The 15692-nt window shown below is 45.8% G+C and overlaps 3 protein-coding genes across 3 annotated transcripts; 1 reads left to right on the forward strand and 2 right to left on the reverse strand.

Annotated features, from left to right (window-relative positions):
* Positions 1 to 285: 285 nt before the first annotated feature.
* On the reverse strand, positions 286 to 1518 carry LOC146960504 (trace amine-associated receptor 13c-like). Its single transcript, XM_085772315.1, has 2 exons — positions 1332 to 1518; positions 286 to 1111 (listed from the first exon to the last, which is right to left on the reverse strand). The coding sequence occupies exons 1-2, from the start codon at positions 1514 to 1516 to the stop codon at positions 295 to 297; spliced, it is 1002 nt and encodes a 333-aa protein (XP_085628441.1). The 5' UTR covers positions 1517 to 1518; the 3' UTR covers positions 286 to 294.
* Positions 1519 to 5308: 3790 nt separating this feature from the next.
* LOC146960505 (trace amine-associated receptor 13c-like) lies at positions 5309 to 6833 on the reverse strand. The gene is made up of 2 exons (XM_085772314.1): positions 6652 to 6833; positions 5309 to 6422 (listed from the first exon to the last, which is right to left on the reverse strand). Exons 1-2 carry the CDS (start codon positions 6831 to 6833, stop codon positions 5606 to 5608), a joined length of 999 nt encoding a protein of 332 aa, XP_085628440.1. The 3' UTR covers positions 5309 to 5605.
* A 2261-nt stretch (positions 6834 to 9094) lies between these two features.
* Positions 9095 to 10480, forward strand: LOC146960506 (trace amine-associated receptor 13c-like). The gene is made up of 2 exons (XM_085772316.1): positions 9095 to 9313; positions 9676 to 10480. Exons 1-2 carry the CDS (start codon positions 9150 to 9152, stop codon positions 10478 to 10480), a joined length of 969 nt encoding a protein of 322 aa, XP_085628442.1. The 5' UTR covers positions 9095 to 9149.
* The last annotated feature ends 5212 nt before the right edge of the window (positions 10481 to 15692 follow it).

Genomic DNA, 15692 nt, shown 5'->3' on the forward strand with positions numbered 1-15692 from the left:
TTTTACATAGAAAAGACGACAGTATCTGATGATGCCTGTCACTGTTTTAAAATGAATGCAGTAGAGCTCATATAATATGAATGCAAAGAATTGGAAACCTGGCTCATGGAGCTTTAAATGTACACTACATGAAATAAATAATTTTTCCTACATATTTCAATTTTCTTTGTCACTGACACAACTCTGTTCAACATATTGGCATGATTTAAAATAGCAACAGTGTGTGGATGAGGATCCTTAAGTGTATGTGTATTTGACTTTGACTTATCTCAGGATTCAGTGGTTCAACTCTATCTATGCTATCCTGGCCTCACAGGAGCTAGGCTTCAATATTTGAAGTGTCACAATGAGTTTGATGGACTTTCTAAACCAGGGATAGAAGAAGGCGTAGATGACAGGGTTCAGACAGGAGTTGAAATAGAACAGACATATTACAAAGGAAGCAGATGAAGCATTGAGTAAGGTGTCCTGGCCAGTGAGTGCAACACAAAAATATGGGCAGAGACAAATCAGAAACACAACTATAACGACGCCCAGAGTCCTCGCTGCTTTCACCTCAGATTTCACAGCAACTACTTTGACTGAACACTGGATTGTGACAGCTGCAATGTGAGAGCGCATGGCGCGAGCCTGAGACACGGCAACAACAAACACCCTCATGTACAGAACTATGATGACACTGACAGGACCAATAAAAGACAAAAACAGATCAGCGACTCCAGCAGCGTGATCAATAATAACCACACACTCTCCAGAGCAGGAGTTGTACCTGCCTGGCTGTTTCAGGTTGTCTTTCAGCAGCAAACTGTGACAGAAAGCAGCACACAACCAACACACACAAACACACACCTGAACTCTTTTTTGAGTGACTTTGATGGGGTAATGCATGGGATCACAAATGGCCACATAGCGGTCAACAGATATGAGCACCATGGTTCCTATTGAGGCAGCGGTGATAATGTAGTTCATGACATGATACAGGCTGCACATGAGGTCACCGAGGAACCAGCAGCCATCTATGAGGATAATCTGAAAAGACATGAGGAGACCCACGAAGAAATCTGAGACAGCCAGAGAGAGGAGGAGGAGGTTGGTGGGAGTGTGGAGCTGCCTGGAGAAGGAGAGCAACATACAGCAGATTGAACACCAAAATATTGCTCTGTACTGATAAAATATATAGGTATTACTGTCTGCACATTATCACATATAACATGATCCAAACGTAAAAGCAGAAATCAGCACTGAAATGTATGTCTATAGGAGATAAAACCAGATCAAAACACACACACAAACATAACTACACTTGATAAAATAACTGTTTGTGTCTGTACTTGAAGTGAGAGATGGAGATGATGACCAGCAGGTTGAGAGTCACAGTGAGCAGAGAGATGGATGGCAGTATGACATAAGTGAGCACAGATACAGAGTGAGGACGCATGGTCCTTCTGCAGGAGTAGTTGAGGAGTTGGGGAAAACAGAGCTCAGCTTCTTCTAGGGTTTTCATCATCATTATCATTAACATCAGAAAGAGAAACTGAGGAGCTGCTGAGCTCTGTCTGCAGCCGTCTGAAGCTCTCAGACACATCATCGATTTATATCCCCACACCCCCACACACACACACACATCGACAAGGAAGTTGAAATGGTTAGGTCATCTCTTTAGGGGTTCTAAACATGTTCGATTGTTTTCACTACCAGCAAGTCACGCTGTTTGTGATGGGAAACAGCGACACCCAAAGTTTGTTCCTTATGTCCAGTGTACTCTGTAATCTTGTTTTGGTGCTGTCACTGCAGAAAACCCAGCTTCACAGACATAATCTGTTTGAAATGGAAGCAGGGTCTTTCAGTGCTTTTGTGACAAGCTCAGGGTATTCTGATTGGTTAACAAGACCTGATGAAGGCAGCTTCTGGTGGGAGGGAAGGCAGGGAGAGCAGGCCAGCTTAATAATGGGAGTAGTGGATGGCAGGCTGTTTGTGGGTGTCAGGGTTGAGGGTGAAGGCTGGACCCAAATGCAGACTCATGAGCAGGGTATGAACAAAAAGGTCTTTATTCTCACCGAATAATAGTCTCAGGGACTACAGGAACACACAGGGAACAAGGATGACCACAAGGATAGTGACAATGATGCGACAAGAGACAATGGGCAACACAGAGAATAGGACAAACAATAAGACAGTGAGGATACCATGGGGAATGCTGTGCAGAGGGGCATGGAGACTTGAGAGGGTGGCCCGGTGTCCGAGCAGGAGGACGTCAGCCCTGGCGAGTCCTCTTTGGAGGCCTGGCAGGAGGGCAATGCTGCTTGCGGGTCTGGAGACCAGGAGGGAGGCGGACCGCCCACCAACGACCCAGAGATAGGCGGACCGCCGACTGCAGTCCAAGGGCAGGGGTGAGCTGTCCTAGTGTGGCAGGTCGGGTGTTGCTCTGCTCCACCCCCTCCCACTCAATCGACCGGTGCTTGATTGCACATTGCCAGCACCTGTTAATCATTGCGCTCCTGCGGGGCGCATTCTCTCCCTGGAACTGACCTGGAAAGGCCCTGTGTCGGCGTGCTCCGGCTGTTTGGCGTGCTCTGTTCGCTTGGTGTTGGCGTGATTGTGTGGTTGTTCGCAAGGTAAGTGTGGGTGCGTCGTGCAACGTTGTGTAACGTTATGGCACATTATGGGGTAACAACCGCCGTGATTTTGTTCTCAGTGTTGGCCGTGTCAGTTGGGTTGCAGCTGGAGGAAGTGTGGTGTCCCCTCTCTGCCGTTTTGCAGACTGGGACTTGATCGTGAGTGTTAAAGCTCTCTTTATCGGTAAGCATGCTCTTTTACTAATCTTTGTTGTCTATAGTAGCCTTAGGCTAACAGCTGTTGCCCTCTGCTCTGTCCTGCTGTAGCTGCGGTATCTGCAGCGGTTTCGTCTCTCCTCCTGCGCTCCGAGGATGTATTGCACCGCCTATTGCTGACCATCACGGCCATCTAAGTGTAACATCTGCGGCCTCCAGCCCTGGTGCAGCCGCTCCGTTTTCACTCTGTCGTCCACGCCATTGTTTTGTTTTTGGTTGCAGCTCTCCACGCAGCAACAGACTGAAGCCCCACTGCAATTGTTTTTGTTTCTTTGTTTGTTGGTTTATTTGGTTATTTCTTTGTTTATTTTTGTTTAATAATTTATTTGTTTTTCTGGTTCCTCGTTGGGCCAGCTGTTTAGAGCATTTTCTTTCTGTTTATCCATTTTCTTTAAGTCACATATGGTTATTTTGTTTAGTTTTATTTTGGTTATATTTTTGATTTTGTTTATTTAGCTATGGGTAGGCTCTAACGCAACACCTGATTGCCACCCATAGCTGAGTTATTATTTAAATTATAATTTAAGTATTTGTACTCACTTTAAAACAAATAATTTGTATTCTTTATGTTGGTGTGCATGTGGGTGTGAATGTTGTGTGTGAGTGTTTTAGGATAGGCCATTTTAACTAATTGTCTAACCCAACCCTTGAGTGTCGCTCACCTAATTTTGTTTCTTTTCTCCCTGGACAGGAGCTGGGTAGTGCGTGGCAGACTCCCTGGTGGTGGTCCCCATCTCACATCCCTTAAGTTTGCTGTGGCACGTGGTGGTTTGGTTTGTAGTATTTTTGTGTGTTTTAAGTTTCTTTAGTCTGTCCGCCTCCCTGAGTTTGGCCCTGTTCCCCCTTTTTTGTTTATTTCCCCCTTAACTTACCGTGGTGAAGCAGACACTCGGGTCCCCAAAGAACATGTTCATTTTAAATCTAATAAACCATTGTTAAATAAAAATAATTTATATCTTTTTGGAAGTCCGTCTCATGTCCTCTTTAAAACTTTGTGTAACGAACCTGTGTGACCTCATAGTAGTTTTAGTACCGGGTCAAGTTTATTTCCTGGGGTGCAATTCCCCAGGTGGCGTTGTTGGACAACTTCCCCCTCTGCACCACCTCTCGCCACACTAGCAGCTGGACACTGGTGACAGGAACCTGGTGGGCAACTGGCTGGACGATGCCGACCGGTGTTGAGTAGACCACCGGCTGGAGGCGGGGGCCAGACTGGCCTCCTGCTGGACGCTGGAAACAGGGGTTGAGCACGCCAACTGCTCGACACCAGATGGGCCTCTGGCCGGACACAGGAAACAGGAGCTAGGCACTCTGCAGGCTCGACACTGGAAACAGGGGCCGGACACTCGGCCAGCTGGACAAGGGGAACACTAGTGGCGTCAGACGGGACCCCTAACGCCGGAACAGGAGTGGTGTCTGCCGGGACCCGTCACCCGTGACGCTGGAACTGGAGTGGCGCCCGAGAATGCTGCAGCTGTGGAGGTGGCCTGACCACCAACGAAGCACGGGGAGCATGAGTCGACCGGACCACCAACAAGGCACATGGCAGGGCTGTGGGCTGTTGAGAGGCCGAGGAGCTGAGCTGCTGAGAGGCCGGGGCTGGGCAGCTGGGCTGCAGGGGCTTCAGGGGCTTCAGGGACTGGGCTGATAACTGCCGCACAGCAGGTAGGGGACGTGGAGGGTGCGAAACAGCCAGAGAAGGGACTAGAGGCAGCTGCGGCTCAGCTGGCACAGGTGGTGGTTGCAGCAGAGCAGGGACAGGAAAGCTGCTGACAGGCCTGAACGAGGTCTGTGCTGCTCTTTTAGCCCGCTTAATGGAAAGGGGTCCCCCCCCGTGCCAGGCGGGACCCTAGAAGGGGCGTATCTCCGTGGGCAGGTGGGTTGATCGAGGGGGTCTGGGGTTGCTGCTGCTGCTTCCAACGACAGGATTTGGACATTGATGGACATAGCAGAGTTTCTGGTGTTGTTGATGTAATTGATCAGACAACGATACATTAATTTGCTGTGTGATGTGTTCCATGACATAACATTGTTTTCACATTTAATCCATGTCTTAATAGCCTAACTAACGATGGCTGCTTAATGCTAAATAGGGGTATTTTGTTCTTTTATTTCCAGGTGCAATTAGGGGACTTTTATTTTGAAAAATAATATCCCAGTTTGTTATTCCATAGCAATGTAACCCCATGTATGAATGCTTTTTGAAGCCGTTGTGAATTCCATTACGCACACCTTAAAGGTCTTATGAATGTGCTATGCTCCCACCTGTCAAGTAAAGTGTTACCAAAATTTCATCAGGTCATTAGGCTTTTACAAGTTTACACATTTGCCTCATTTACTTAAAAAGGGCTAAAGATTGTGTGAATTATATATACACAATGCACAATACACAAACAAGGCAAATAAAAATACAAATATAGGGTCTTGTTGTGCATGTTTATTTATGACACTTACTATTCCTTTTTTTTGTTGTTTTTACATAGAAAAGACTACAGTATCTGATGATGCCTGTCACTGTTTTAAAATGAATGCAGTAGAGCTCATATAATATGAATGCAAAGAATTGGAAACCTGGCTCATGGAGCTTTAAATTTACACTACATGAAATAAATAATTTTTCCTACATATTTCAATTTCCTTTGTCACTGAAACAACTCTGTTCAACATATTGGTATGAATTAAAAATACCAACAGTGTGTGAATGAGGATCCTTAAGTGTATGTGTATTTGACTTTGACTTAAATGCATCTCAGGATTCAGTGGTTCAACTCTATCTATGATATCCTGGCCTCACAGGAGCCAGGCTCCAATATTTGAAGTGTCACAATGAGTTTGATGGACTTTCTAAACCAGGGATAGAAGAAGGCGTAGATGACAGGGTTCAGACAGGAGTTGAAATAGAACAGACATATTACAAAGGAAGCAGATGAAGCATTGAGTAAGGTGTCCTGGCCAGTGAGTGCAACACAAAAATATGGGCAGAGACAAATCAGAAACACAACTATAACAATGCCCAGAGTCCTCGCTGCTTTCACCTCAGATTTCACAGCAGCTACTTTGACTGAATACTGGATTGTGACAGCTGCAATGTGAGAGCGCATGACGCGAGCCTGAGACACGGCAACAACAAACACTCTCATGTACAGAACTATGATGACACTGACAGGACCAATAAAAGACAAAAACAGATCAGCGACTCCAGCAGCGTGATCAATAATAACCACACACTCTCCAGAGCAGGAGTTGTACCTGCCTGGTTGTTTCAGGTTGTCCTTCAGCAGCAGACTGTGACAGAAAGCAGCACACAACCAACACACACAAACACACACTTGAACTCTTTTTTGAGTGACTTTGATGGGGTAATGCATGGGATCACAAATGGCCACATAGCGGTCAACAGATATGAGCACCATGGTACCTATTGAGGCAGAGGTGATAATGTAGTCTATGACATAATACAGGCTGCACATGAGGTCACCGAGGAACCAGCAGCCGTCTATGAGGATAATCTGAAAAGACATGAGGAGACCCACGAAGAAATCTGAGACAGCCAGAGAGAGGAGGAGGAGGTTGGTGGGAGTGTGGAGCTGCCTAGATAAGAAGGAGAGCAATGTACAGCAGATTGAACATCAAAATATTGCTCTGTACTGATAAAATATATGGCTATATGGGTATTACTGTCTCCACATTATCACATATAACAGATATGATCCACAGGTAAAAGCAGAAATCAGCAATGATATGTACAACTATGAGATAAAACCAGATCATAACACACAAACATAACTACACTTGATGAAATAACTGTTTGTGTCTGTACTTGAAGTGGGAGATGGAGACGATGACCAGCAGGTTGAGGGTCACAGTGAGCAGAGTGATGGACGACAGTATGACATAAGTGAGCACAGACACAGAGTGAGGTCGCATGATTCTTCTGCAGGAGGAGTTGAGGAGTTGTGGAAAGCAGAGCTCAGCTTCTTCTGGGGTTTTCATCATCATCATCAGAAAGAGGAGCAAATAAGCTGCTGAGCTCTGTCTGCAGCCGTCTGAAGCTCTCCAACACGGAGGGGGATTTATACCCCCCCCCCACACACACACACACACACGTACTATGGCGGTCAATACGTCTCAAAGATCATGCACAACTATCAACTTAATGTGTCACATGAGCGTGCTTTGACGCCTGTGCAGCAAAGCACAGGCGTGGCGTGCAAACCTGGCGTGTCATGCAGTTTCCCCATTGACTTAATGGTGCCCCGTTCACACGCATGTTCACGCTTGATGACTCATGTCGGCTAGCGCACATCAGTTTTCTTACCTCAATACCACTATTCTGCTTTACTCTCTGTATCAGTTTGAGGGATGTATTTTATATTTGGTTGGTTTTTATGGAACAAACCAGTCTGGAGGTTTTTGCTCATAAATAAATGCTAGACATATACAAATGAAATCCAGCTTAATCATCACGTATGGGCTTCTAGTCCTGTGTGGTGGTAAGTCTGCATAGCAGAGTCCTCCATGGGTCAAATGTTGGAAACCCGTGTCAGCCCCACCCATCAGTAAAGACAGTTGCAACCCGTGATCATCTGTAAATCTAATTCAGACCCACCCTGCCCGTTGAAAAAGACACCCGTTACCCACGCCACTAGTAATGACCAGTTCAACAATGACCTGCCTGTATTTTGGTCTTTTGCTTTGTGTTAATAATAATAATAATATCTTTATTTACATGGCACCTTTAAAACCACAAGTTTACAAAGTGCTTCAGAAACCAACATAAAAGAGACAAGTCACAAATGTTTTGTTGTGCACAAGGACGCGTCTGGGTGAAAAGTTGTGTTTTCTCCCCAGCCAGTGATGGAGCTCAGGTGAAGCTCCATGCAGCAGAGTAGGAGGGCTGCTAGCCTCACTAGCTGTCCCCGATGCTAGCAGAAGATGCTAGCCGCCACCGCTAACTTCTGCTAGCGGTGGCGGCTAGCATCTGCCACTAACACCCGCTTTCCAGCTCATCACAATGGCCCTCCTACTCGTTACAGCTTAACACTGGATGCTCCTGTTGTCCATGACGTCCGAGTATCGACCCACCGCTCCAGCGCTTCACTGGGAGGCTGCGCAGTTGAGCCAGAGTAGAGGGGCCCAGTTTGAATGTTTTGTTTACAAACTGCAACGAGCACCTCCCGGCTTCCATCCGTTCGTGCCCGAGGAAGCGATGGTGCATTCAGGTTGCCTCAGAACATGAAATATTCGATTTAACGGTGGAATTTACCTCTGCAGACAGGCTAGAAGAGATGCATCGCAAATTCACCCTTAAATTATATCCAGTGCACCCTAAATATACCGGTGCTGTCGCATCGCAAACGGTTGTATTGGACCACCGATATGAATCGGTGAATGTCGCCATCCCTAGTCCGTACTAAACATACTGTCACTCATGGATGAGGGCTCACGTTCATACCACTTAATGTAGTGTTGTGTCCTACACAGGCATCTGTGTCGTACATTTACTGAATGAACTGCAACACATGAGACCTTCGTAAATTACATGATACATTCGTGAACATGTGGTTTACTGAACATAGTACTGAAAGTAGTGTTGTGCTGTTCGCGAACGAGTCATTTTGTCGCTTGCAAACATCTGTGCCCATGAACATATGAGTATATTCTGTGAACTGAATCATGATCAGGTGGATGGTCAGACTATGCACCGTTCAGGTCGGGCTCACGCCAAGCACTTAAACGATTCGGTGCCCCAGTGGTTGGGAACCCCTGATCTATCTCTTTGCCTTTCTGTGCTGGTTCTCCAGGCACATTCAACAGGATCTGCCATGCCTAACCCTAACCCTAACGACAACAAGCAGAAGAACGTAGACAGACAACTAAACACAAAGACTCACTGCAAATATATTCAACACAAACATACACAGCAATGCACCATGACTTCTGAAGTTCAGAACATCGGACCAATGAATTCCCCAGGTGTGCCACTTCCACTGTTGTCTGTACTACTTGGAGCTTATTTCTGAATTTGCTTGTGTTTCATCTGTTTCCATGTGTTTTCTCACTTGTTGACCTCTCAGGGCCACTGTGGATATCTGATATCTCTATTGATTGAAAGTTGACAAGAGGGGGCTGAAGATGAGAAAGTTTGTCGTGAGTTGCTAATGCCTTCTAATTATGTACTCTGTACTTCTGTTATACAGAGAGGTGGGACTTCAATATGATAGAGAGAAAGAATAATAAATGGCTGACACTGAGAGAAGAGATAAATCTTCTGTATGAGTGAGAGGTTGGGTCACAGAGCTGCAGCAGCTCAGCAGGATGGAGGAGACTAAGCTCTGCTTTCCACAACTCCTCAACTACTCCTGTAGGAAGCAGAGGCGCTCCAACACTGAGACCGTGCTGGTTTACACTGTGCTGTCGTCCATCGCTCTGCTCACTGCAGCTCTCAACCTGCTGGTCATCATCTCCATCTCCCACTTCAGGCACAGATATTTGCTTATGCTGATCAATTCTTATAATCATAGTTCAGGGTTCAAGTTATTTCATTGAAGTTACACAATACAAAGATTTAAATTGTTTTACAGTGAAAGTTGCTAATTAAGTTGTTCATTTCAACTCCCAGCTTGACATTATTTATAAATTAAAGAGAGTGTAAGGAAGAAGTAATTTTTAACCATGCAAATCTCCAAGTAGACACAAACTGTTGTTTCATTAAGTGTAATAGTGTAAAAACGTTTGGTGTGTTTTCTGCTGGATGTACTGATTTCTGCTACATGTGGATCATATGTGTTATATGTGATAATGTAGAGACAGTAATACCCATGATGCTCCTCTTTCAATGCAGGCAGCTCCACACTCCCACCAACCTCCTCCTCCTCTCTCTGGCTGTGTCAGATTTCTTCGTGGGCCTCCTCATGTCCTTTCAGATCCTCCTCTCAGACGGCTGCTGGTTCCTCGGCAACCGCATGTGCACCCTGTACGGTGTTTTAGATTACATCATCACCTCGGCCTCTGTAGGAACCATGGTGTTGATATCTGTCGACCGCTACGTGGCCATTTGTGACCCTTTGCATTATCCCAACAAAGTGACAGTGAGAGGAGTCTCAGTCTGTACGTGTCTGTGTTGGCTCTGCTCTCTGCTGTACAACAGTTTGGTGATGAAGGAGAACTTCACACAGCCGGGCAGGTATAACTCCTGCATCGGAGAGTGTGTGATTGTCATTAGCTTTATTGCAGGAGTTGTTGATGTTATTCTGACCTTTGTCGGTCCTGTCACTGTCATCATAGTTCTGTACATGAGGATATTTGTGGTGGCTGTGACTCAGGCTCGTGCCATGCGCTCTCACATCTCAGCGCTTGAACGTTCAGAGACTTTGTTTGCGAAGAAATCTGAGATGAAAGCAGCGAGGACTCTGGGTGTTGTTGTCGTGGTGTTTCTGACCTGCCTCTGCCCATATTACTGCTCCTCTCTCGCAGGCCCCAACACCGTCACCACCGTCCCCGGCTTAGAGTCATGGCTCTTCTACTTCAACTCCTGTTTGAACCCGGTGATCTACGCTTTTTGTTACCCCTGGTTTATGAAATCTGTCAAGCTCATTGTCACATTTAAGATCGTTCATCCCGACTCCTGTGACACCAGCATACTGTAGAGAGGAGTTGCTGACATGATCTGGACACATAAAATGAAATAGCACTTTTCTGTCAGAAAGGACTGAAACCTGTTGATGTCACCAGATTTACAAATTCAAAAATCATCTGCACATGTCTCTTATACAGCAGCTTCCAACTGTGAGTGTCCACAGGAGAAGTTAGCTGTAACAGAAATATTAATACATACCTATGTGCGTACATTATGTTCTGTTCCATAGCATTTGTTGCATTTTATATGCTGTCTATTAATAAGGAGATATAAGTGGCTTTTTGACTTAAACAATAACTAGTTAAAAACCTTTATTTTATTTTATTTTATTTTTAAGAGTGTGCAGCCTGTATGGATTCAGGATTCTCTCTCTCTCTCCGACACATGGGTCATCACAGCCTCTTCTGCTCAGCGCTCTCTGAACAAATGCAATGGGACAATTTTAAATGATCTCTCTGTCTAAAAATAATAATATTAAGCACAAAATGTCATAGCAATAAAACCTTTGAGCATTAGCAAAGGCTGAATTCAAGTGTTGTTGTGAATTGTCAAATTTAAGATCTTTCAGCCCGACTCCTGTGTCTCCGGCATTCCATAGCGAGAGAGAGAGAGGAGTCACTGACACGATCTAGACACACTAAAATAAAATACCTTACATTGTTCCATACAGTTGCAAGTCTTCCACTATAATGACATCCATGATGCCAGTAATTATCTATTCATCTACCTGCCTCTACTTCTTTGTATGCGCTGTACCTACTGTACATAAACATATCGCCCGATACATAATGTCACATAAACAGCAACCCCAATGAAAATAAACCTAAGTAACTGTAGGACCACCATATACTCCCATTTAAACTGACTTTTAAAAATGCCTAAGTCTAATTCATTCTCTATCTTATTGTTTCTAAACACTGTGGGTCAATGGATTTTACTATTTCATTGCTTTTGTTGTCATTCTCTTTTCCAATGTATTTATTTGATCTTAATCTGTTCAAGCGCCTTGTAACTTTGCTAAGAAATGTGCTATGTGAATAACAAATAAATGTTAATATTAGGAATATGTTGTGCCGCTGTTTTGTACACAACCCAAATGATATGATATCATAAGAGCTGCCTGGTGGTGGCTGTAAGAGATGCCGGCTTGTTGTCTGTGATTTCTGTGGGCCTACAGGCTCTCTCTTGGTGTGCAGAAAACACCTGTTGCTTTGTGTGTTTGCATGTTTGTGCACTTTGAGCTTCAGTGATGCTTGTGCGTGACATTGCATAAAGCAGATCAGTGTGTGACAGGTCGGACACACCTGAGCTTCGCATGTGCCGGAGTCTTTCCCTAAAGCTAAAACTCTTATACATTCCACACCACATGTCTCTTATTGTGAACTGAACAATAGGATGTTTTATACGTGTTCAACCAGTTATAAATCGCACAGAAGCAAAATAGTTTATATTTAGACATTAAAGATACATATGACACAGACTTTGAATTCTGGACCAATAAAACTCTTAGTAATCATTCATTTTGGTGACATGATGGTCAACATGTTTTTATCAGGGCTGGACTCCGTATGTACATTGTGTGACAGGGTTTTAATGAAACACTCTATAAGATGCACATTGTTATTATTAGTGTTATCTCCTTCATGATAAGTGGTATTTGAGGAATTGATTTGTCTGACACCGGATGCTGTCAGCTTGTAATTAAAGGTAATTACAGCATATTAGCCTATACAGCATATTATTACATGTTTCAATTTTCTTTGTCACTGACACAACTCTGTTCAACATATTGGTACAGAACAATGAACAATACCCCCAGAGTCTCCCGAGAGGGGGGGGGGGGGGGTGAGAGACTCAATGGGATGGACACAACGGTAACGGATATGGCAAGGACACGGATTACGAGACGGCTCACCCAAACCACACTAACGGGGGAAGTGCTAGAGGCAAAGTGCCATTGCGGGAAGATCTGCAAAAACGCAAAGGGACTTAAGATACATCAATCCAGAACCACCTGTGGAAGAGGGGAGAAACAGATGCAGTGCATAGTGGAGACACTTAGTGAGATGCAGGAGGACTCCAGTCAGGAAGCACCCCAGTACTGGAGACCTCTCAGCATCTGTTCCACCCCAAAGTCAAAGGAGGGACTCTCCTAACACTACCCCAGGGACCCAACCTATGAGAGAGAGGGTGAAATGGCCCCCAGCAAATGACAACGCAGCATGGAACAACCTAGACCAGGACCTCGACAGAGTTCTAGAGTCCACATTGGCAGGAACAGTGGAAAGGAAAATCGACAGTATGACAACATTCATCCTCACCATGGTCAGAGAAAGCGTTGGCATAGAGGAGAAGAGACACCACAGCGGAACTCCCGGTATACGACCTAACAGGAGAGCAAGAGAAATAATGCAGTTGAGAAGGGAAATCAAGACTCTCACCAAACGGTACAAGCAAGCTAGTCCAGAAGAAAAGGAGGGCATAAAAGAGTTTACCACGGAACTGCGAGGACAGCTGCGCAGACTGAGAAAAGCTGAAAGGTCTCTGAGGCTGAGAAAGGAGAAGGAGGCCAAGCGAGCTCAGTTCATCAAGGACCCATACAGGTTCACCAAAACCCTGTTGGGCGATCTGGGAGACTGACTAGCCCCAAAGCAGCTGTGGAAGAGCACCTAAAAGAGAGCCACAGTGATACGCTTAGGGACCAAGCCTTGGTTGTACACCCAAGGATTGGAGGAAGCATAGCTCCTGAGGACGAGCTTGACATCAGAGAGCCAACGTGGAGAGAAGTCCAGGACCTTGTACAGAAAGCCCGGTCATCATCTGCCCCAGGAACAAGTTCTATACCCCATAAGGTATATAAAAGATGTCCGATGCTTCTCCGCAGGTTATGGAAACTGTGGAAGATATCGGCGAAAGGCATAATTCCATCATCCTGGAAGAGAGCAGAAGGGTGCTTTGTACCTAAGGAAGTGGACTCGTCGGAAATCAGCCAGTTCCGGACCATTTCTCTCCTGAACGTTGAATGCAAGATATTCTTCTCTGTCCTGGCAAGGAGGCTGACCGCTTACATGGTGAAGAACAAGTACGTCGATACATCAGTCCAGAAAGGCGGTATCCCAGGCTTCTCGGGGTGTCTGGAACACACAGGCATCCTCAGTCAGCTGATCCGGGAGGCCAAGGAGACGAAGGGAAACTTAACAGTTGTCTGGCTCGACTTGGCCAACGCATATGGATCAATCCCTCATGACCTTATCGACGTAGCTATTGAACACTACCATATCCCTCACCACATCAGGAGAATGATCACCAACTACTTCGGAGGATTCAAGCTACGGTTCCAGACCGCCCATTTCATAACCCAGTGGCAGGTGTCACAGGGTGACTATGCCCATGTGTGGGACCAGTGGGGGGCGCTGTTTGTTAATCTGTCTCCACAGGCTTTTGGCGCCATTCAGGACTGCCCCGGAAGAGATCCGGAAGACTGCAGGTGTGCGGTTGGCGGAGGAACAGAGGAGGCGGGGTCTGGACAGGTGAAAGGGGAGCGACGGGAAGAACACAGCAGAGACGAGATGGGACAGGAGCAGACAAAGAGCGTGGTGCGACTCACGGAGCAGGACGACGGAAAGAGAGCGGTATCCAGCCTACGGCTGGACGAGAGAGAACGCAGCGGCGGAGCGAGCCACAGACAGTGCTGGTCGGCTGCAGGATACAGGGGAGACGCATCGCGGGAAACGTGGAGGGGTAGAAGTGAGCTTTGCCCCTCCTCCGAGCTAAGTACCGCTTTTATTTCACTCCCCTCATCATCGCTTGTTGTACAGACGGGATGACAGAGAAACCCCTTGATTTTGTTTATTATTGTTTGTTTTGGACTTTACTTTGCATGTAGCCATTGTTTTGGTTTGACTTTGATTTATTTATTTATGGTTGCACGTTGATTTAGTTTATTATTTTCAAAGGGGTTTCTCCGGTTTAAACCCAGAGTATTGACTGGTTATTCTCTGTACTACATGATAGTTGGAGGTGGCGCCGGGACTGGACCCACGCACCTGAAGGAGAGAGGACACGAGTTTGGAGTTGAACCGTAACTGGACTGCGCTCTGCTACCACCTGCTCCCTCTCGTCATCGATACTCCATGGACTCCTTTTATTGTGTTTTTATTATAGCCTCAGCCTGCTTCTAATATAGCCCTGTTTTAATAAATATCCTCCATTGTAACTACTGCTCGTGCTTGTTTGTGGCCAGTGGCTTCCCAGAAGAGACTACATTCATTCAGTTTTTATTCTCATTCTTTATTCTTAATTTACAACTCACACCCGTTACACAGGTTCTGGAAAAGGGAATCATCACGGGCTGTACAATCTCCCCCATCTTGTTTGTAATGGGAATGAACCTGCTCATAACAGCTGCAGGGAAGGAATCCAGAGGGCCAAAAATGGAGTCTGGCATCCGTCAACCTCCAATAAGAGGCTTTATGGATGACCTCACCTTAACAACCTCAACCCATGGACAAGCAAGGTGGATTCTGAAAGCACTCGATGACATGGCAACATGGGTTCGAATGACGTTCAAACCGAAGAAGTCAAGAAGCATGGTGATCAGGAATGGCAAAGTAACAGGCAAGTTTCAGCTACAAGTCCAAGGGGAGGCTATACCAATGATTGAGGAAAGTCCAATCAAGTGTTTTGGCAAATGGTACGATTCATCCCTCAATGACAGAAGCAGTGTCTCCATGACAGAGAAGCAGGCTGAGGATTGGCTAAGGAAGATCGAGAGCTCAGGCCTACCAGGCAAGTTCAAGGCCTGGCTCTTCCAGCATGGACTGCTACTAAGATTCCTGTGGCTACTGACAATTTATGAAGTGGCGATGACAACAGTGGAAGGAATCGAGAGGAGAGTGAACAAACACCTCCGCAGATGGCTTGGTATTCCACCAAGTTTCACGTCAGTAGGGCTGTACATCAGGTCCGGTCAGTTACAACTACCCCTATCATCGATGGTCGACACACACACACACACACACACACACACACACACACACACACACACACACACACACACACACACACACACACACACACACACACGTACTATGGCGATCAATACGTCTCAAAAATTATGCACAACTATCAACTTAATGTGTCACATGAGCGTGCTTTGACGCCTGTGCAGCAAAGCAGCGCCTGGCGTGTCATGCAGTTTCCCCATTGACGTGATCATCTGT

Source organism: Trachurus japonicus, unplaced genomic scaffold, assembly GCF_045865225.1.
Source record: "Trachurus japonicus isolate A0001 unplaced genomic scaffold, Traja_1.0 AP030293.1".
NCBI classification, from domain to species: Eukaryota; Metazoa; Chordata; class Actinopteri; order Carangiformes; family Carangidae; genus Trachurus; species Trachurus japonicus.

Coding starts and splice junctions, on each gene's coding strand:
- LOC146960504 (XM_085772315.1), bottom strand. CDS start 1,516: ATGATAATGATGATGAAAACCCTAGAAGAAGCTGAGCTCTGTTTTCCC. Junction 1,112..1,331: donor ATCTCCATCTCTCACTTCAA/GTACAGACACAA, acceptor CTCCTTCTCCAG/GCAGCTCCACACTCCCACCA.
- LOC146960505 (XM_085772314.1), bottom strand. CDS start 6,833: ATGATGATGATGAAAACCCCAGAAGAAGCTGAGCTCTGCTTTCCACAA. Junction 6,423..6,651: donor GTCTCCATCTCCCACTTCAA/GTACAGACACAA, acceptor CTTCTTATCTAG/GCAGCTCCACACTCCCACCA.
- LOC146960506 (XM_085772316.1), top strand. CDS start 9,150: ATGGAGGAGACTAAGCTCTGCTTTCCACAACTCCTCAACTACTCCTGT. Junction 9,314..9,675: donor ATCTCCATCTCCCACTTCAG/GCACAGATATTT, acceptor CTTTCAATGCAG/GCAGCTCCACACTCCCACCA.